The 22,202-nt window shown below is 31.7% G+C and overlaps 2 protein-coding genes across 4 annotated transcripts; both read left to right on the top strand.

Annotated features, from left to right (window-relative positions):
- Positions 1–4,630: 4,630 nt before the first annotated feature.
- LOC107895310 (U-box domain-containing protein 21) lies at positions 4,631–6,574 on the top strand. Its single transcript, XM_016820622.2, has one exon. The coding sequence runs from the start codon at positions 5,162–5,164 to the stop codon at positions 6,482–6,484; it is 1,323 nt and encodes a 440-aa protein (XP_016676111.1). The 5' UTR covers positions 4,631–5,161; the 3' UTR covers positions 6,485–6,574.
- Positions 6,575–8,948: 2,374 nt separating this feature from the next.
- Positions 8,949–22,197, top strand: LOC107895318 (tRNA threonylcarbamoyladenosine dehydratase). 3 transcript variants are annotated; one of them, XM_041081387.1, is made up of 13 exons: positions 8,972–9,120; positions 9,187–9,318; positions 9,710–9,753; positions 11,391–11,490; positions 12,264–12,411; positions 13,257–13,469; positions 13,823–13,957; positions 15,570–15,704; positions 16,002–16,217; positions 17,774–17,898; positions 18,991–19,048; positions 20,815–20,917; positions 21,989–22,197. In XM_041081387.1, the coding sequence occupies exons 2-13, from the start codon at positions 9,227–9,229 to the stop codon at positions 22,183–22,185; spliced, it is 1,566 nt and encodes a 521-aa protein (XP_040937321.1). In that variant the 5' UTR covers positions 8,972–9,120; positions 9,187–9,226; the 3' UTR covers positions 22,186–22,197. The 3 variants fall into 3 exon arrangements, with proteins under 3 accessions (XP_040937322.1, XP_040937323.1, XP_040937321.1); XM_041081388.1 differs by lacking the exon at positions 21,989–22,197 and having other exon boundaries at positions 8,949–9,318; positions 20,815–21,056; XM_041081389.1 differs by lacking the exons at positions 13,257–13,469; positions 13,823–13,957 and having other exon boundaries at positions 8,949–9,318.
- The last annotated feature ends 5 nt before the right edge of the window (positions 22,198–22,202 follow it).

Raw genomic sequence — 22,202 nt, 5'->3', positions numbered from 1 at the left:
AACAACAAGACATAAAATTAGGAAATTTGCTTGGAGAAGAAAAAGACTTTTCTGATGAAATGATAGAAAAAATAAATAAAAACCACATTTCTAAAGAAGAAATATATAAAATATCTAAGTTTAAAATATGGAGTCAAAGACATATAGAAAAGATTAGTAGTAACACAGTCGCTAAGGATACTAGAGGAGGATTAACAGAAATTCCATTATTTACTAAAGAAAAAATTAAGAGGATTAAAAAGAAATACCCTCAAGTTAGATATATACATTTAGGTATAATTATGACAACAATTAGAGCTTTATTTAGAAAAGGACATGATATACCTATCATAGCAGTTTTATTAGATAAAAGATTTGAAAACCCGATAAAAGCACTTATTGGAGGAATACAGTCTAATTTACATACTGGTGTAATAGGATTTAAGGTTAAATCAAACTATTTTATATCTATTACAGACCCTCTAATAGAAGATTGTTTATGTTTAAGAATTCAGACAAAAAATTCTGAAATAAGTGATTTAGCAGAAGATCTAGCAATAAGTTGGACTTCTATTAATGAATATACCAACACGGCAGAAGTAGAAATTAAAGAAATCAATAATAAAATAATTGAGTTATTTGAACCCAATAAATTTACTACAGAGATACAACCAAAATTACTACATCTAAAAGATCTGTCAATACCAAAATATTGGATGATTGATAGAATAAGTGGTACTAGTACTTCAAAACCTGTAAGTACTATAGAATATATGTCATCTGGAGATAGACTATATTTTAAAAATAATGCTATAACAAATACAAATGATAATTTAGTTTTACCTTCTAATTCTCAAATAGAGGAAGAAGAAGATAATATTAGTACAAATTCGACAACACCAATACGTATGAAAACAGTTCAAATACCTATTTTCCTTACTGAACCTATTAGAAATTCTAGAAATACTAGAATGGAAGAAATACAATCTACTACTATTATTCAACAAATGAAAATAGGAAAAAATGATATTATTACGTTTTCAAATTTCCAACCTAGGAAATATTATACATATATAGAAATTACACTTCAATTTAGAGACTATAAAACATATTCTTTGCATGCTTTATTAGATACTGGAGCTACCACAAGTAGTTGTAGAGAAAATGACATTCCTGTAGAAAAATGGGAATTAATGAAAAACCCAATCAGAGCTATAGGAATTGATGGTAAAGAAACCATAATTCAATTTAAAGCTAGAAATATACCAAATTACATAAATAATGTAAGATTTGTAATTCCTAAAATATTGTGTTTTCCTGAAATGCATGGAGACATATTATTAGGAAATAATTTTATATATCATCATCTACCGTTTTCTATAGATAGAAATTTAGTAATATTATCAACAGAAAAAACTTCTATAGAAATACCTTTAATAGAAAACCATAAATTTGTATGTGATAAAGGATTTAGACCAATAAGAAAAGAACAAATTAAACAACTAGAAACAGATCATTGGTTGTTTAAAATTCTAGAAAATAATTTTAGTGAAGAACCATTAAAATTATGGGAAAATAGTCCAAGATATTGTGAAATAAAATTAAAGAATCCTAATAAAATAATTAGAATCAAACCTATGATCTATACTAAACAAGATATAGATGAATTTGATATACAAATCAAAGAATTATTGGAAAAATGATTAATAGAAAAAACTAATAGTCCACACTCAAGTCCAGCCTTTATGGTAAGAAACCATGCTGAAATAAAAAGAGGAAAAGCTAGGATGGTAATTAATTATAAAAGACTAAACCAAAACACTATTTTTGATGGATATTTTATTCCACGAAAAGATGTTTTGATTAATCAAGCTAAACATGCAAAATACTTCAGTAAATTCGATTGTAAATCAGGATTTTGGCAAATAATGCTAACTGATGAATCTAAACCATTAACAGCCTTTAGTGCACCTAATGGTCATTATCAATTGAGAGTAATGCCATTTGGGTTATGTAATGCACCTCAAATCTTCCAAAGATGGATGGATTCTATATTTAATAAATATAAAAAAATTTTGTGTAGTTTATATAGACGATATATTAATATTTTCAGAAACACTGGAAAAACATAAAAAAAACATTTAAATATTATCTCTCAAGAATTCATAAAACATGGAATTATTTTAAGCCCTAAGAAAATAGAATTAGAAAAAACAGAAATAGAATTTTTAGGTTTAAATCTATCTGCTGATGGTCTTAAACTACAAGATCATATTATAGTAAAAATAAAAGAATTTCCAGAAGAAATTAAAAACCAAAAACAACTTCAACAATTTTTAGGAATAGTTAATTATGGAAGAAACTGCTTTCCTAATTTATCTCAAAAAATAGGTGATTTATATGAAAAACTAAAAAAGGATAAAACTTTTAGCTGGTCTAAAGAAGACTCAGAAATTATTAAAAATATAAAATCAGAAATAAATTATACCCCAAAAGTCTATTTACCAAAACAAGGTGATAGATTAATTTTAAAAACCGATGCATAAGAAAATTATTGGGGATGTATTTTAAAAGCTAAAACAGCAAAAAACGAAGAACTAATATGTGGATATAGTTCTGGAAAATTTAAATCAAATGAAGTTAATTATGCTATATATGAAAAAAAATTATTAGCTATTAAAAAGGCAATAAAAACCTTTCTCATATATTTAGCATCTGAAAATTTTATTATAAAAACTGACAACCAGGCAGTCAAACAATTTCTGACTAATAATAGTCTAGAAAGTGTACCAAGAAGAATTAGATGATACAATGATTTATGTAGTTTCAATTTTAAAGTTTTATATGTCAAAGGTACTAATAATATTATTGCTGATTATCTTAGCAGGCCTTATGGAAAGAGGTAAAAAACCTCTAGAACAAATCGGGGAATGAACTACTGTCCATAAAAAACCCAACAAAGGAAAGCAGATAAATCCTAATCAAGGATTTACTCCCAATCAAGGATTGACTCCCAATCAGGGATTTACTCCTATATTAACAGGATTCTATCCTAATCAAGGATATTATGTTCCTTATCCAATGGTAAGACAACCAACTGAATCTTCTTCATCATATGCATCAAGAATGGTAAACGAATACCCTTCAAAAAGAATAATTCAATCTCCTTGGTCTCAAGATCCAAATTCAGCATATCAAGCCAATTATTCTGAAGTTATAAAAGGAGTAAAAAATTTGTTGAAACAACAACAAATTCTAGAAATAAAAGATTTTTATAATCCAGGATTACCAAGTGAAATTTATAAATATATTAATGAAATATGGAAAACCCATATTTTAGAACAAAGAGCAAATTTTAGATGAGCTCTTACAAAGTTTTCACAATTTCTAGTTGAAAAAACAACCAAAGAAAATGAAGCACATGAATTATTATTAAAAACTGTTTTATACAGAGATTGGCAAGAACTCGAAATAGAATATACAAATATCAATGAGATAAATAATCTTATTGATATATTTCAATACTTTATTCATAAAGGAACAAAAAGTCCCATTATGAATAAAATGTTTAGAATATGTTTATATAATAAAGCTAGGAAAATACTACCAGCAGAAATTTTTGAAAAAATCAATAAAATTATCTGCAACCAGCAGACTCAATATAAAAAAGTCTTTTCTGAATACTTTTTACAATCATATGTTTATCTAAATGATATAGGGGAAGAAATTCCTACTATAAAATTCAGATTAAATCATGAACCATTTGATATAAACAGTATTGAATGGGGTTTCGTTAGAGAAATTGTAGTACAAAACTTTTCTTTTCACTTATTAAAAGATTTTCCTGCTATTATAAAAACAATATTGTCACTTTTAGTATATCAAGATGATTTTTATTACTATTTTTATATCCAAATAAGTAGTTTTATTGGAATTGCTGAAAAAGAGCGATTCTATCAACCATATCAAATATGGATTATTCAACAAATGTTTGATAGTCCTTATTTATCAGCAGCCAAAGAAGATAAAAAACACTTGACCAAAACCATTGACAAGTGTTACAATAATCCAAAATATTTTCAAATCCAAGCCGGAATTGATTTAATGTCAACAGCTCGACATGTACTTCAAGATCAAACATACAAACTATCTACCGATGGAAGAAGAATAGTAGCTGATAAAAACAACATGATTCAAAAATCAAGAGATGAAGAATCCATACAACTGCTAAAGAAAATAACAGATATGGAAATAGACGATTTCCCTTCAGAAATAATTGAAAAAATCAATAGCACGTAGGAAACTTGAAATTCACCAAGACTATCACCAGAATCTTTACACCTAGATGAAATAGAAACATGGAACCTGGACAACATTCAAGAAGGATAAAGACAAAACAAAGACCACGTGGAAAGTCAACAAGACTTTCAAGTTGATTTTCAAGATTGGCGGTAAACAAAAATTCAAGGCATCCATGTACGATCAAAGATATGACAAAGACAACTGACAACATACGTGGAGGCAACAATAAATTCATCCTTATCAGAAACACTGTGCGGGATTGAAGAAAAATCAAATAGAGTTTAGAAATTTTACTATAAATAGCAATGTAAAGAGCCTAAACAGTGCATCGAAAAAAGTTTAAAAATCTTTTCTTTTACTTTCAGTATTCTCTCTGTAAACAACCTTGCCTTGTAAAAATCTTTCTTTTTCTTTTAATAAAATATCCTTCTAATAATAATATCCATAATATTATTTGAATCCATAAAAAGAATCAAATATCTACAAAAAATTCGGAAGTGCATCATCCCCGATTGCGTTGGATCGGATGCACAAAATCTTCAAAACCGCCTGACGTTAAAATGACCAAGGAAGCAGCCACTCACGCGCCGTCGCCGGCCGCCAATCAGTGTACTGACTTTTTGACTCGATGACTCAGTCAGCTGGTCTTACTTAGCCGACTCTGAATTCCAATCTCAATATTTTACCTACTGATTTCATTTGATTTGATTTACCTTCCATCTTCAAACATTCAACGGTCAAACCTCCAAACCTTTTTCCCTAACGTTACCTAGCTTTGACCCGCCTATAATTTTACATTCCTCGTATAAATACCCCCAAACCTTAACGCTCCAAATTCACAACCGAATTCGCCTGCATTTGTTTCTTTAAATACTCCGCAATGATTGTATCTTGGAGAAATCGCAGAGCCCATAACAACAAAATGAAGAACAACAATCGCTTGTGCGAAGATTTGGATGCGGAAATCAATGTTCCGACACATTTCCGATGTCCTATTTCTCTTGATTTGATGAAAGATCCCGTCACGTTATGCACTGGGATCACTTATGATCGGGAGAACATCGAGAGATGGATTGAAGCCGGAAATGAAACTTGCCCATTCACCAAACAGGTCTTGGAAACTTTTGATTTGATCCCGAATCACATACTGCGAAGGATGATCCAAGACTGGTGCGTTCAGAACCGTTCTCTCGGCGTCGAACGGATCCCTACCCCACGAATCCCTGTGTCCCAATGTGAAGTCTCGGAGGTTTGTTCGAGGATCGTCGGTGCTACTCGACGTGGAGATGGAAAAAAGTGTGGGGAGTTGGTTAGGAAGATCAAGAATTGGGGCAAAGAAAGCGAACGTAACAAGCTTTGCATTATGGAGAACGGAACAGGTTGTATTTTATCAGCTTCTTTCGAGTCTTTCGCCCGTGATTCATTCGAGAAACACATAAATTTGTTGGTGGAAATTCTATTGGTACTGTCTTGGATGTCTCCTTTAGGCAAAGATGGCCGATCCAAGCTGGGAACCGAGTCTTCTTTACGTTGCATCATTTGGCTTTTGAGGAATGGAGATCTTTCTGGTAGACAGTCCGCAGTTTTGGTACTCAAGGAGATTCTTCATTCGGATGATAGACGAATAATTACGAACACCTTGCGGGCGATTGAAGGAGTTGTCGAAGCACTGTTTTTCTTGATCAAGGAACCAATTTCCCCTACTGCTACAAAAGCTTCGTTAATGGCTATTTACTGCATGATTTCTTCAACCACGAAGAACGACATGATTACCTCTAGATTTTTAGAAATGGGTTTGGTTGGTGTGATCGTAGAAGCCATTGTTGAGGCCGATAAAAGTGTTTGTGAAAAAGCTTTGGGTGTATTGGATGAAATTTGCAATACTGAAAAAGGGAAAGAAGAAGCCTGCAACAATGCTTTGATTATGGCGGTGTTAGTGAAGAAAGTTTTGAGAGTTTCGGAATGGGCGACGGAGCTTTCGGTGTCGATTTTGTGGAAGCTTTGCGATGAAGAAAGTGTTAGAATAGAAGCGATTCAAGTGGGGACATTTAAGAAGTTGCTAGTGATTTTACAGGTTGGGTGTGGCGAGGGTACGAAGGAGAAGGTTAAGGAATTGTTAAAATTGCTCAATGTTTACAACAATAGAGTAGATTGTTGCGTGGATTCATCTATGGGTTTCAAGTATCTTAAGAAACCATTTTGATTTACATCCAACATACCGTTTGTATATTTAGGCTATACCAAATAGAAAACATTCAATCAAAAATTGCATTCATTTCTTCATTCTTGTTAATTATAGTCTTGTTTGTTGTCTTTATTTATTTGCCAAAATCTCGATTTGTCCTTACAAAGAAGGAAGAGCTGCAATATTAATAATAAATAATAAATAAAATTAGTTGAAATTGTAAAATTAGAATATAAAAAAATTATCATATATTTTTAAAATTTTATAAAAAACAAATAAATAATATCTTCAAAATATTATTGCTTTGCAAAATCATGTTACATTCACTCATGACTAACTGCCAGGTGAATTAAAAAAAACATATATATTTATAATTTTAAAGATAAAATTATAAAATAACATTTTCTTAAAAAGACACTAATAATATTCGTTAGGTAAACTACATCATTAGTTATTAGATAAATTTTCATTTTAGTCACTTAATTAGAAAAAAGTTACAAATTGATCACTAAATTATTTAAATGGCATCCGCCACAAGGTAAACCACCATCTCTCAGGCCCCCGACTGATTCTACCATAGACGTCAACGATAGACAATAACTCCCCCCTGAACGTAGCTTACAACTTTCATCGTACTGTGCTCTTTAAAGACCAACTCTTCTCAAAATCTCAAAAGGTGTTGAGTTGGAATCCCATTTTAACTAAGGATTCTTGTGGTTCCGGAGGATCCTGCTACAGGAAAACCAGGAACGACGGAGAGCTTTCCCCCATTCGACTTTTTGATCTTAAGAATGTTGGTTTTAAGAATGAGTGATTGCCGTTCTCCGACCCTTATTGCTCAACCTGAGAGCAGATGGCTAATGCTTTCCACTTATTGAACAGGGTTCTATGGTTGGTTCGCGACCCCTGGATACCGAAGGCGTCCTTGGGGTGATCTCATAGTTCCTACGGGGTGGAGATGATGGGGTTGGTCTAAGTTATAGGCTATTAAAATCGAAGCGGTGCTATATGGCTTTCTCTGTTTGCAATGCTTGCACTAATCGAAAGTTTTTTTCCCCTTCTCTTCTACAATTCAATATTTTTCATGAAACAACTTTGGCCGTCATGAATCTGCAAACCAAAATTTAAATAACTTTTTTCTCTGATTTTTGACATTGATCGTCAGATTGACTTGGATCTAAGGTATGTTCTTCTACCTGTCGATAAGTACTAATCTATCATACCAATTGTCGAATCGTCACTTAGAGTTCATTGGCGGATTTTTTCTTAAAAAAAAACTTAACAACCTAGTGATTTAAATAAAACTTTTGAATATTTCACTACTTAAATGAAAAACTTTCAAATAGTCAAGTGATCAAAATAGAAACTTACCCACACTTTAGTGATTAATGATGTAGTTTACCCTATTTGTTACTTGTAAAAAAATGCATTTTAGACTTTTCTCAATTGAGTTTATGTTTGATTCTTGTGATATCAACTTAATCAAAATTTTTATATATAATATAGATATAGATATATAATATATTAAATTGAAAGTGCAAATTATACAAATACATAATACATATTTACATGAATTATTGGCTAATCTTAAATACTTTGTTACTTATATTACAATGTAGTTAAAAAGCGATAATGTGACACTAATAGGTAACAATACAACGACACATGATAACCACAAAAATTAATAAAAATATTTGAAAGATATAAATTTATAAAAAAATATTTCATTGGATAAATAATTATCTAAATTCAGATAAACTCAAATCACAAAATAATTTATACCAAAAATGTTTTTTAATAATTTTATATAATTTATTTTTTATATAAAAAATTGATTGCATGAATATTGATTCATATAATATTAGATATTAAAATATCAATACTTTTAAAGGAATTAAAAAAAAGACATAATGATATATAAATAGTAAGAGCTAAAAAGTTTTTTTTTTTAAATATTTCTCTTAGAAGTCATGATAATTGATTAAAATTAATATTTTTTTCCTGTCAAAATCATCAAAATGTTAAAATAAAAAATTTCCAAGTAAATTACACAGTTAAGGAAAAATAAAGAAGAGAATACATAAATAAAGTGGATTAGACTACAAATGATGATATATTTTGTGTATAAAAAAATGAGGATAAAAAAAAATAAAACTGAGCAAAAATAAGTAAAATCGAAGAGTTTGTTGACGATGAAATAAGGAAAGTGAAAAAAACATTAGAAAAATGCTTGGGGAATTTTCTAAAAATTACAAAAAAAATATTTAAAATTAAAATAAATAAGAATTCTAATTCTAAAAATTCGTTTTTAAAACAGTAATTTGAAAATTTAAAAATATATAAAACTAGTGATACAATAATGTTTAGGTTCATATTTAAGCATTTTGTGTAGATTATTTTAAAAGGCAAATAATTTTATAAATTTAAAGATTTTTAAATTTTTATTAATATTTTACCATGTGTGATTGTTTGCTACCAATGAAGATTTTGTTCAAATTGAGGAGGAAGTAAAACAATTTAGTTTAGGAACAATTAAATTCAAGTTGACAAGTAATAACCCTTATGACTTCAAATCATTTCACGTTTGAATAACTTTGATTCCAGCCTTTATGGAAGCTATTTCAGAATTCAGATTCACGCTCTACCCAATTCAGGTTAGTCGGATTCGGATCGGGTCTTAAACCCTAAGCCAATATCCCGCCTAAAACCCTGAGCCGCAGGCATTGAAGATTAAGGACCCAACAGAAGTGCAAAATCAAAATGGAGGAGAAGCTCAAGAGCTTGGCATTGGTGGGCGGAGGTGCTCTTCTCGGTGCTGCTTCTACCTTATTTCTTCTTAAGCTTCTTCCAAGGTAAGTTTTTTTTATCGTCATCATCTCATTCTCTCTTTCATTGCTATATGAAACTCAGTTGAGTCCATTGATTCGTTGATCGTGCTTTCTTCTTCTTCTTCTTCTTTTCTTTATTTCTATGAAAATGTTTATTGGTCATTGTTAGTCCACATCCATGTTCGCTAAAATTATTAAATTTGAATAGAATTTCTAGGCTATGCTTTCTTTCTTTCGTGAAGTTGTTTTGTCGAAGTACTAAATTGCCTTTTAGTTGCCTAGAAATAGATTAAATATAAGTATGTTGAACGAGTCTTTCATTTAATCTGGTTTCATAAAAGATAGAATATGAATTTTTTCCTTCGGCAGTTTACCAGAAGCTTTTTAATGATTGATTTTTCTGTGTATTTTGCAGAAGGATTTCAAACCAGTGCGATAAAAAGGCAATCAAATTGAATGGTAATGTCAGTTTTATTTACTCAGTAATTGTCTTGTTATACACGATTTCTATGGTAATTGTCCGAAAGAAAGGCTTTGCTGTTGTATTCTCTCATTTGATGGACCTCAACATGCTTTTAACTATTAGCTGCATGCCTTGTAATGTGAAAAACCCAATTGATCAGCAATATGTTATTCTTTTAACTGAAAAGTGATTGCTGCTATGGGAACTAATATCTGCAATTCTTCTGGTAGATATGAATATATGATTAGGTTGGACAAATATCTAGGCTATTAATAGTAGTAAGCCTCTTAGTAATCATCTTACTTACTGAGTGATGAATCTCTATGAATTTGACCTATACTGAATCCATGATTGTTCAGAAAACAGTTTCTAACAGGATTTTGTATCATTCTGTTTAATAAAGAGGCTTTGCAAAAATAAGTTAATTGTCTTATTCCTTTTTTTTTTTTTCAAGGATATGAATTAGCCTAAAACACATGATTATTATTTTGGTTTATTAATACGATGAATTATGGATTATTGAATGAGATATGAAACTTTATTATTATGACTAAAAGGATGTCTTATGAAAGCTGTGAATATTGAATTCGACTCCCAAGAAAGGGGACAATTGATATAGGATTAGTGGTATGCTTTAATAATGGGTTATAGTAGTTAGCATATGCCCTTTCTAATGGGTTATTAACAGTTAGCACATGTTCCCGTTGACTGATCGAATTAGTTATCATACAGCTGTACTAACTGTTACAATAATTAGTAAAGGTTATGAGAACAAGGTTATCAATATGACTCTAGACATTGGTTATGGTAGTGACGGTAGCTAACGAATATGAGTCTTCTGTAATTTTTAAAGATGGGACCTTAACTGTATGATATGTTATTTCAGGAATGATTTATATTTGAAGTTGATCAATGAATTTCTGAAGTTATTCATTTTAATATGAATGATCCTCTATCCTTAACTGTTTTCATGATATAATTTGATGAATGTTCTCAAATGAGTATATTGAAAATGATTCTTGATCCTGAAGGTGTGTGAGAATATACTTTTAAGGTGTGGTTTGCTTATTTCCTTTATATTTTACAATTTCTTTAGTAAGAGTTCTAAACTTGTGAGAAGCTAGAAGATAAAGTTTGGGAGATTAGTCGATTTCTTGTGAGAAGATAGGAGATTGAGTTTGGCAGATTACTTGTTAGAAGTTAGGAGATTAAGTTTGGATTAAATGATATGGCTGTCTTGAGTCTTGATTTCTGTTGTGACAGTATCACCAAGTTAAAGATTTTTGGTGTTTTCTGTTGGCTATAAGTTGTACTTCTAAGAAAACTTGCATGATGTGGTGATTGTTGTTTTATTGTGTGGTATGCTTCTCACACATGATGAAAGATGCTATTATTTTAATGCTTGTATTCGATGCTCTAACTGAACTACAACACTGGCAAAAGGCTAAATATGCTAGATCTGATAGATGCAATCATCTTTATCAATTCTGTGTTTATTCTAAATTTTTAATGTCATTTTAAGTTCAAATTTGAACTCTCTTTCGTCAAAATTTTTGTAAGATACTAGTATATTGGTGAAAATGTTATTGTTCCATTTCTTTGATTGCTATTCCGGGAATTGAAATTGCATCAGATACAACTGTCAAATGTGCGACTGGTCTTGGAAATGGGAATATTGGGATGACTGGCTTGAGCCTTCTAGCAGATGAAATAGTTTCTGAGCAACTGACTAGGTAAATCTCTTTAACCCATGGTCTATGGATGAACCATGTTTACTCCTTTATGAAATTAAAATGCTACAGCCTACAGGAGAGTTGTGGTTTTCTTTCTTTTATCATTGCTCTAATTCTCAGGTCATGTTTTCCCTAGATCTTATATTCTAACATGTCAAGGCAAGTTGAAAAGTCAAAGCTGAGAGTATTGATCTTTTTGTGTCTATATAACATCTACACTACTCTCTCTTTCTGGACATATGAAGTTTTTTTATTTCTATGATATTAAGTGTGCTATATTTGAATCTTGTTATGAAAAAGATTTTGAAGTGGATGGTCAACTTGGAAAATTTCAACAGTTGGGAGGACTTCTGGATCAAAATAATTGAGGTTTCCAAATAACACACTCTGCGACAAGTGGAAACCCAGTAGATATGTAGGACGTCTACATTTGGGGGTGTAAGCAAACAAATATGTTGTTCGAATAACATGTGAATGAGCGCAATTTAACTTCTCTTTATGTGTGGTTACTAATTAAATAGACGAGTTTAATCACATTTAATCAACGAACCAAGCTTGAATATAGCTGAGCTTGGCTTGAACATAGGTGAGAATGTTTGATTTACTGTTAAATTTCTTAGACTATCGTCCTGAGCTAAAGTGCACTCATGGATTGGCCAGTATTCATATAATATGCCCAATGTGAGGTTTAGACATACCTAACCATCCTTCTCTAACATTTTGAGAGAATAAGTGAACATGTATTTGTCTTTGTCTTCATTGTTTGTTGCTAGGAATATCCAGTTCTTTGGCCTTGATTCTCAGCAAAAGGTTACATCGTCCTATGTTGTGGTCATTGGTCTTGGAGGTGTTGGAAGTCATGCTGCATCTATGCTTTTGAGATCAGGAGTTGGCAAGCTCCTATTGGTGGACTTTGACCAGGTATCTTATATGTTTCATCAATGATTAATCCAGTGCTAACTTATTTAGGCTTGGTATATGGCATGTATAATGTTGCATATTCATCTGAACTTTGTATTTGCAATTTTGCTTCTCTGTTGCAAGTTGTTTTAAGCTACAATTACTGGTATCACAAATCATATGTCAATATGTTATTTTCCTTAGGTCCTCCATTTCTTGTATTTATTGTCATGTTCTTGAATTTCTGAAATTTCTGGAAGACTTAAATACTTTGAAAGATATTGTGAATTCACAAATTGGGGAATATAATACATATTTGATATAAAAGACCAAAGAATTTCATAAATTACACCTCAAGAGTTGAATTTGAAATGAGATGTTTGAGTGTTCAAATCCCTCATCCAAATTCCACTTTTTATTTCGGCAAACTAAAGAACTTGTCATCTCTGGAAATAAATATCCTCCTTGGAATCCAGCATCCAGACATACTCTTATGTTATAACATGTTTCTGAAATTTGGAGAAATTTGCCCATTGGATTGAAGAAAGTCTGGAAATAACTTGCTCTGTCATTACTATCTTTATCCCAAAGGATATGCCAAAAGAATGGACTCTAGGATGCTGGTTATCATTTTGCAAGTAACATCATTGTTTTGTGGCTTGCTCCTTTTGAAGCTTTCAAAGAGACAACATAATAATATTATATAAAATTTTACCTTCTATTTATGCATTCTAATTTCGCTTTGCTAGTTCAAGGAGCTGGTAGTGTAAGTTGGATGTGGGTGCAAAGCATGTCTTTTCTTTAAAAAAATGACCATTAAATTCTTTTCTTAAGAAATCTCTACTTACTCTTGACTATATGAGAAGTTATCTCTTTCATCATTAAATAGACACGCTGTTGCAACACGAGCAGATGTTGGTATCCCCAAAGCTGAATGCCTCAAGAAGCATTTCTCTTCAATTTTCCCCGAGTGCCAAGTAGATGCAAAGGTGCTGCTATATGATGTGTCATCTGAAGAAGAAATTCTTTCTGGCAACCCTGATTTTGTTTTGGACTGCATTGATAACATTGACACAAAGGTATCATCATGACTTAAGAACTTTCAGTTTTACCTACTGGCTATAAGAATTTTACATAACGTTGCAGTCAAATATTGGCTTTTCACCATATATAGAACTCCTAATTTCTTTATGGGGTTCATGTTATGCTTTAATTTATGTTTTTTTTTTTTCATTATTATGTTAGTGCAAGGCTAATCCTTCTATATGCTTGTTTGATATTGCACCCATCTAAAGCACGAGTAAGCAAGCAACATAAGTTCTTCAGCTGATTGCTAACAATCTGTCAGCATAAAACATTGTTTCTGGAATTACACAGATTGTCCTAATGGCAAAAGTTCTACCTAACATGACTCTATTATCATATGTCATAGGTGGCACTTCTTGCTGCATGTGTACGCAAAGGTCTGAAGGTACTATCTGCGACAGGAGCTGGTGCGAGAGCTGATCCAACAAGAATTCGCGTGGCTGATTTAAGAGAGTCAACAAATGATCCTTTATCTAGATCTGTAATCACTCAGCCTTGTTTCAACTTTCAGAGCCCAAGCTTGTTAAGATATTTTTCTATGCCTCTCTGTGTTTGTGCTTTGGTTTTTCCTTTTTGTTTGTGCCTTATGTTTTATGGTATCCAATTAACTAGTTTAGTTATTTATTTTAAATGTCTGGTTCTTTCTAATCTATATGAAATGGAATTGTTAGATTTTGTTACCATGATATGTGATATGCTCTTGTGAATCTAAATTGGTATATAATTTTGGTAGACAAATTATATTTTGTTTGAGAACGTCATTGTTTCTTCCACATCTTGTAATGCTTTGCTTGGTAGGGAGAATAGAAATATGTAAAGTCGGAAGTTGAGGGAGGAAAAAAATTGGAAATGTGGAATATATGTTATTTCTTTTATCAGTATGCTTGTAGAAAGATGGAAATCTAGTAAATTTGCATCACTTTACTTGCACACCCATCTCATTTTTTCTCATCTAATCTTTCCAATTTAAATGATTTTTTAAAAAAAATAAGGATGGAAAATGACCATCCTTTCTTTTGCCTTATTTTTCTCTCTCATCAAGCATTAGTGAAAATAATCCTCCCCAATCCTCCTGTTTAAAAAATTTTAACCATTTTCTTTCAATTCGAAGTCTCTATGGCTTACATATCAGATTTCTTAATTTAAGGAAACTGAGTAGATTACAAAGAGTTTTAGATTTAGCTTACAGCTGCAGAATTTTAGGTAAAACCTACTTTCTATCCATTTGGAATGGAGCATTATGCTTCTATAGAAGATGACATGGGTAGGCATTGATGCTTTTGGATAGGCAATAACAAGTTAAAAAGTACAATGTAGTATAGGGTGGATGGAGAGGGTTACTGCATATTGATAGGACATAGGTTGCAAAACTATATGGAAGGAAAATTGAGGGGTTAATAATAGGATTTTTTTTAATGGCAGAATGATGGAAAATACTGAGAAGATTTGGTGCTTATAGTTGAGTCCAGCATTGTGTTTTATGTAGGGTGTAAAAAAATTGCTCAAGGAATTTAATTATCTAAAGTTTTTGCTTCTTTCCAATATTTTAGGGGTTTGGCAGTACTTTTTATATATATTTAAGATGTTTAAGATTCTTTGGTTACTTTATTCAGTAATAGAGGATTAGGATCAGCTTTGCTACTTGGTATGTACGAAGGTTAGGTTTAGCTTCTAGATACTTATTTTATTTTAGTATCAGTAGCTTTGGGTTATGAAATATTTATGTTTTTGTATTTTTATTAGTTATTGTGATTTGAGCTTCTGGCATTTTATATTATTGATTCTGAATACGGTGAAGTTGTTTTGGAGTTGTCAATCATTCTAAAATGGGGGCTCTTTGCATCTGTGGCTTTTGAATCTACACTTGCTACTGTAGTTTTCTGGTGGTTGCTGATCTTATGATTGGTGTTTACTTTGGGACCTTGTCCAATTGGATTTTATTTGGTTTGGAAAAACTTTAATAACTTATGCTTGTATTTGTTATTTTGGATATCAAATTTTACTCTTGTTATCTATTGCATTAAGAAGACATTGTTTAGGGGTTTATTTCCAGCTATCGTTCACTTTACTCTTTGTCAAATTTTTGCTTCTAGGTGAGACACCGTTTAAGGAAAGATCATGGGATTGAGGGTGGAATTCCTGTTGTTTTCTCTTTAGAGAAACCTAAAGCTAAGCTGCTTCCTTTTAAAGGACCAAGTGGTGAAGAAGACAACCCTTCAGATTATCAAGTGAGGATGCTTGCTTCTTCCTTTTGCAGTTTTAAAGTACTCTGTTTGATCACATAACATCATGCAGTGGGGAAATTCATCCAATATATTGCAGCAGAATTTAAGAATTGAAAGTACATTTGGATGGAGCTAAAGCTGTGTTTCTTTTAGCAATATATTTGAACTTGCTAGTGTTAGGTCCCTGGTTTTTGCTATCTCTAGATTTAAGGGTAGAAGGAAAAGGAAAATATGTTGATTTACATTAGTATGTAATCTACATGTTTAATCCAACAATTTAATGTGTTATTCTGCTGTCAGATAGTACCTGGGTTTAGGGTCCGTATCATACCAGTTCTTGGTACCATCCCTGCGATATTTGGACAGGTTATGGCCTCGTATGTTGTTACACAACTTGCAGGGTTGGATGTTCAAACAGAGCCAGTGGTAAATCTAGATGTTGACCATTATCAGACGCTTTTTCAACGGCTTATTGAGCATGAGGAGTCAGTATATGGTGCAGACATGCAAGTCCAGGTAGGATTTGCCTCGACACCCTTTGCATGAGGAGTCATTATTTTGCTCTTTTTGTTTGACATGTAAAGTACTTTTTTCAATTTCCTTGATGCAGTTATTTTATGATTTAAATATTTTATCATTTGTTCATCCCTTTCTCCTTCCATCTGGTTGGATACTGGAACTTCCCATTTCTATTTGGTAAATTCATTAAATCAAATATATATAGACTGTGCTCAAATAATAGAGTAAACTAATAGTAAAATAAAATCTTAGGGATATGAAGCCAGTTAACCTCTTTGTCCAATGTGAAATTTGTGGATACTGTATTACAATACAGTATTCTCTGTGCTGAAACCTATTGCAAGTTAATGAGCATTTTTTCCTTGAATATTTAGGCATTTTAATTGATGATTCATATATTAATATTTTCTGTTTGTTGCGAAAAGTTTCTTGATGGAAAATGGAGTAGCAAGAATATATGATATATGCTTTGCTTCTTGCACTGAGCATTTTAGGGAGAAACAAATTAGGTTTAAGGCTTTTGACATGTGCTTGAATCGATGAAGGGTGGTTTTTGGATCAATTTGGCTAAGACTTGGACAAAATAGTGGAAGAACATGACCTATCATACCAGATGGCTCAACTAAGTTGAGGATAACATTCTGAAAATTATAATCATCTATTAAACCTTAAGTTTTAATAACAGTGTCAAGTGTTTCAGGAAAAGAAAGCCCAGAGTTGAATTTCTAAGGCACTATATTTGTTTTTGACTGAATCTGCTTGGAATCTGTGGTCATCAAATGTTCCTTATCTGCCTTCTCTTGGCCATTTCAAGCCATTCTGTGAGCTTCCATTTCATGAACTAGGTTGAAACCTTTGGATGCCACCTTATGGAAAAGCTATTATCCTCGTGATATAGAATTTAAGCTACTCAAAACTATTTTTATTAATAAAGGCAATGTATTATCGTTTAGTTGAAGCTATATAGCCTTGATACTTTGGAATAATTACATTCATCTTTATTATTTCAATTCAAGACTTCATTTTTTTAATATAAGCAACTTAAAACTATTTTTGTGTTTTGTGATATGTATACATTCTTCTTCATTGATGGTCCTGGAGCATAGAGACCATTCTGTTTTGATAATGCACATCCATATTCAGTCATTTAGTGAGGTACTGAAATGGGTTTTCAATTGGTCAACCAAGATTGTCTCATTCTTAAAAGGGTTGTAATAAATTGGCCATGATTAATAACCCCTTAAAAACTTTAAAATATCATATGTATTTATAATCTTATTATATAGTTTAAGTCTTTGTCATTTGTCCAAGAAAAAGAAAAAGGAAATCTATAGTTCTCATGAAATTATGGGCAGTCACGTTGTTCCTAAATCTATTATTAGTAAGCCATTATATTCAGACCTTCCAGCTGGTTATGGTTTGCCATTCCTATTTCCCTTGTCTCAGAAACCATTTGCATGTCAGATTAATATTTTTGTTCATGCTCTATATCAGATTAATATTGTTGTTCTTAAAGTTTGTTTTTTCTGTTTCTTTTTTGCCATTACCTGCAGGTTGATGTTGAAGAAGTGCAATACATTGTTAAAGAGTTGTGGCGTGGGAGAAGTGCAAGAGAACCATCTCCAAAAGATGTGGGGCGTGGAATGTGGCGATCTGTTAACGAGTTGATGCTTGTTAGGTATGGTTTGTTTCATGATGTAATTTGGAGCATATGGCATTCACAAACTTTTTGATATGATTGGATAGAATCAGCATGTGTTTTCTGATATTGGTGATATTAGTAACATGTTTCTTAATACTATTTATTTGTTATTGTTTAGGAGTGGCCTATAAAGCCCATCTTTTTTTCAATTTTTGGTAGTTTTCAATTATGGTGATTTTTTTAGTCCAACAGTGATTTTATACTTTCCTATAAAGCTCCTCCCCAGTGGAGGTGGAATTGCAGAATGGTGCTTTGTCCAAACAACTAGAGGACTTTGCCTCCTGTGGAATCAACCATGTACTAAGATTTGTGCAATTGAGAATTCATTCTCCCTTGGCTTCTCTTATTTTTCATCTAAGTAGTTCTGAACTATGGAGATTTTTTAGTCCAACAGTTAAGATACAAAACGAGTGAAATTTTCCCTCCTATAAAGCCCCTTTTAGTGATGTTGAAACTGGAAACATGTACCTTGTCCAAAGACTAGGGGACTTCACCTCGTACAGAGCTAGTACCTTTCTATTATTTTCCTTTTAATATATAAATCATTTATTATGTTCAATCCTACTGGGGGCAATTGCACTCATTAACCCAATTTATGGATGCATCCATGTCTCCAAATATACGTTGGAAAGGCCAAATAACTTTCATGTCTAGCAGATTTCTAAAAGCTTAAGATAGCATACAGCTAATTTTATTTGTAATGCAACATATAAACTTTCTTTTTGTTAAGCAGCACATGAATAACAGTTTAAGCTTATTTCAGAGGCAATTTCTGCCATGAACTTTACCAGAGCCATTTCTTTTGCTATGTCACTAGTCTATTTCTGGCCATCTTGCACTGGCACAAGTTTTAGCCAAAATGTAGCCTACTGAATGGTTTTTTTCTTTTTTTGATAGATACTGAATGGTTGATAATCTTCGCTTTCATTTTATTGTCTTAAAGCACAATATCATTTACCTGAGATGTGGTATAAATATATCGAGTTTATGAACTGAGATCATACTTGCCTTGTACCTTTATTGTGATATTTGACTTACCTGTAACACATTATCCATTATTCATTTCAGATGGGATCAGGCAAAGGCAGCATCTGTATCAAATTTAGTTCTTTTAAAATTTAAAGAGGTATTTTCTAAATGAAGATGCTTTCTTTTTTTCTTAGTCAATATTATACTTTTCCAAGTACTATGGATTCTTTATATACAAGTATTTTACTTTTCTAAGTATCAGGATTTTGCTTTGGGTTTAGCTATGATATTAATTCTCGATTTGGTTTTGGATGATGAATATCTGAAATAATGATTTTTGAGATGTTACCCTAATTTCCTTGGTTCCTTGTGAATTGCTTGTCTTTTTTTTATTTACCCTCTAAATTGCTATTGTATCCCTCTTCCCTGTACTTTTCCGCATTAATTTAATTAGAGCCATAAGAGCTTTTGCTATCAAGCTTTTTCTGGCTTCCCTCAACTTAAGAAAAGGTTATTTAATATAACTTTAGTATGTTACTTATTAAAATATTAGGATATAAGGTCATATTTTGTTGAAATTAGAGATGAATACTCTAATGTATTGAGGAAAAACTTACACAAAAGTATGTATTTCTTAGAAATATGTACAGATATATATACATGAAGCATTGAATCAATTAAGGAAAGAGTATCTCTACTTAGAGTCTCTGAAATTCAGCTGTGATCTCTAAAGATTAGCTATTCAATGTTGTCAAATAATCAAAGATTCTCTACGTATTTGGCATTGCATTTTATTGGGTCTTGGCTGTAGTTAGGGATTAAGGCCAAATTTCCCATTGTACTACTTGTCAATAATGAAATTTTGGCATTGAATCTTTAAACTGGATTCTAGTTTTGACGATTTTGAACATAAAGTAACTAAATTGATGGAAATTTGTCATTTGCAATAAAAAAAGTCAACTTTTTGTTTAAAAAATCAACAAAATTGGAACTACAATGGCAAATTTGCCATTTCTTAATACAATATTTCATGAAATATTACAATCCCATATTTTTGTCCGAAAGTATTATGGCAAAACAAAATAAAGTTGAAACACATTGGAAAAATTCAGTGTTGAGTCATAGTATGATGGTAGACTTGACTTTAATCCTATTTTGGTTATTTTAGTTTTCCCATAAGATATCTAGTTATTTCAGTTACGATTAGGTTTTTTATGATGATTATTTGAGATACTAATTGTTGGGATTGTCTCCCTCTGTTCATTCTTTTTGGATTTCTCCCATAGTTCTTCAAATTCTCTCTTGATTTCCCTATTTCCTTTTAAGTAACTTTTTTCTATTTTCAATTTTCCATTAAATTTCTGTTCTATCTCTTCCTCCAAGATGAAAATTTGACCTTATCATAACCTTGGTGGGACTTTATGACCGCAATGAGCTATTTAATCTGATATTCTGTTAAACCTAGTTTAGTTTTGAATAGAAAGATTGAAAGGTTAAAAAGATAAGATTCTTTACTTTCTCGAGGCTTTGCTTTACCAAGTGCTATTTTGGCAGTCTTGTTATAGCATATGCCTGGAAGTCCGATGAAATCCTACGTTTTTGTTTTTCTTTAGTACATATGTTATTTTGTTGCATTGCCTTTGTTCTTGTAGATCATCCTTTCATCAACGATCATGACGATATTTGTTCAATCTTAAAATTTTAAATTTTTGGATTCACCTGAAGACTGGACCTTTTTTCTGTTATTAACTTTCTTACTGATAATCATAAATTTTTTTATAAAAAAAATCCCTTGGTAGATTCCATGTTTTCAAATTCTAATTCCATTTGTATGGTTTGGGTTATCAATTTATCATAGAAAAGTAATAGTAACTTCATACTTCCTGGTTGCTCTTTACACTAGTAATGTTTTGTTATTTGAAGGCTGATGAACATGAGCAGAGGAGTCTTGATGATATCAAAGAACAGGAACCAGAATTTTTCCACAGGGTGACATCCGTGCTGAAGCGAGCTGAACAAGACTTTGGTTTGTAACTAGGCATTATCATTAAGATTTTAGTTTTTAACTTCAGCTGAATGGTTAATTTATCCAATATATTTTTGAATGACTGTTCTTTATCCTAAGATAATGTTGTTTATAGACCTCCTTATGAACCATTGTTAAATGCCTAATATGTGAAAGAAATATAGGAATTCAATTGGGGGGGTGGGGGCGCTGTAAACCATTAATCTTGCATGAGTTTCATTTTAGTTAATTTGTTAGAAGCCATTTACTTTTACTTTATATATTAAATGTATTTAGGGATGGCAACGGGGTGGCTTTTTGCCCTCCTTGACCCGAAGCTTAATCAATTCGTCCTGATTCAACTCTTAAGAAAAAATACTGCTTGAATTCGAAATTTAATAAGAGACGTGATTTTCCTTTGACCTGAATTTAATTTAATTATTTTATTTTGAAGTAAATAAGATTAATTTTTTGAGTTTAGACTTAAAACTTAATATTTTATTTATTTATTGAAACTAAAAATTTAATATATATTAGGGGTATTTTTATAAATATCTCATAGTGGACGGATTTATCTAACTTTTGACCTCGATCTAATCCAACTAATTCTCTAATTGCACCCGACCTGAACTTAATTTTTCAAAAAAAATTCAACCCAAACACATCAAGTCGGGTCAGAATTTGTCGGATTCGAGTTTCTTTAATCGCTAAATGTGATGGTTCAAGTATATATCTTTCGCTAAGCTTGTTCCTTTAGGGGGACTAATTGAACTGAATAGTTTGTAAAACATCATGTAGAAAAATTGTTTTCCTTTGTGCTTTTACTTTCACCTTTGCCTGTATGTTTATGTGCTGAGGCTTGGTTTCAACTCAAAGGAATTTCCAGGCCCATAAATTTAGCCTGGTCTGATGGCTCATTTCACTGTTAATATAATATATATTTTTATTATTTAGGTTGATTTGACTAGATTGACCTGAGATGAAAAATTCCTTAGCCTATCGGTTTGTCCTGGCAACTTGGCCGTGGACAGATGTACTTAATTGTCATTTATGGTTATTCTGATACTAACGCAATTCATGTTGTGTGCTCAGTCAGGTCAGATCAAGTGCCTTCAAGACACTTTTTAAGAGTTCAGAAACAATGGTCAAATGGTGAGGATGATAGTACCATGGATTCCAATAAAGCTTCGCTAGGTGGTGTATTAGATGATATCATATTATCTTTACTAATTTTGCACGTAATTATTGATCAATGCTCGTTCATACTAAATCAATCATGTATTAGATAAAAACTCATTTGATCGAC

The sequence above is a fragment of the Gossypium hirsutum genome, chromosome A11 (assembly GCF_007990345.1).
Source record: "Gossypium hirsutum isolate 1008001.06 chromosome A11, Gossypium_hirsutum_v2.1, whole genome shotgun sequence".
NCBI classification, from domain to species: domain Eukaryota; kingdom Viridiplantae; phylum Streptophyta; class Magnoliopsida; order Malvales; family Malvaceae; genus Gossypium; species Gossypium hirsutum.
Note: the sequence above shows the minus strand (reverse complement) of the source record. Positions and strands in the feature narration are given on the sequence as shown.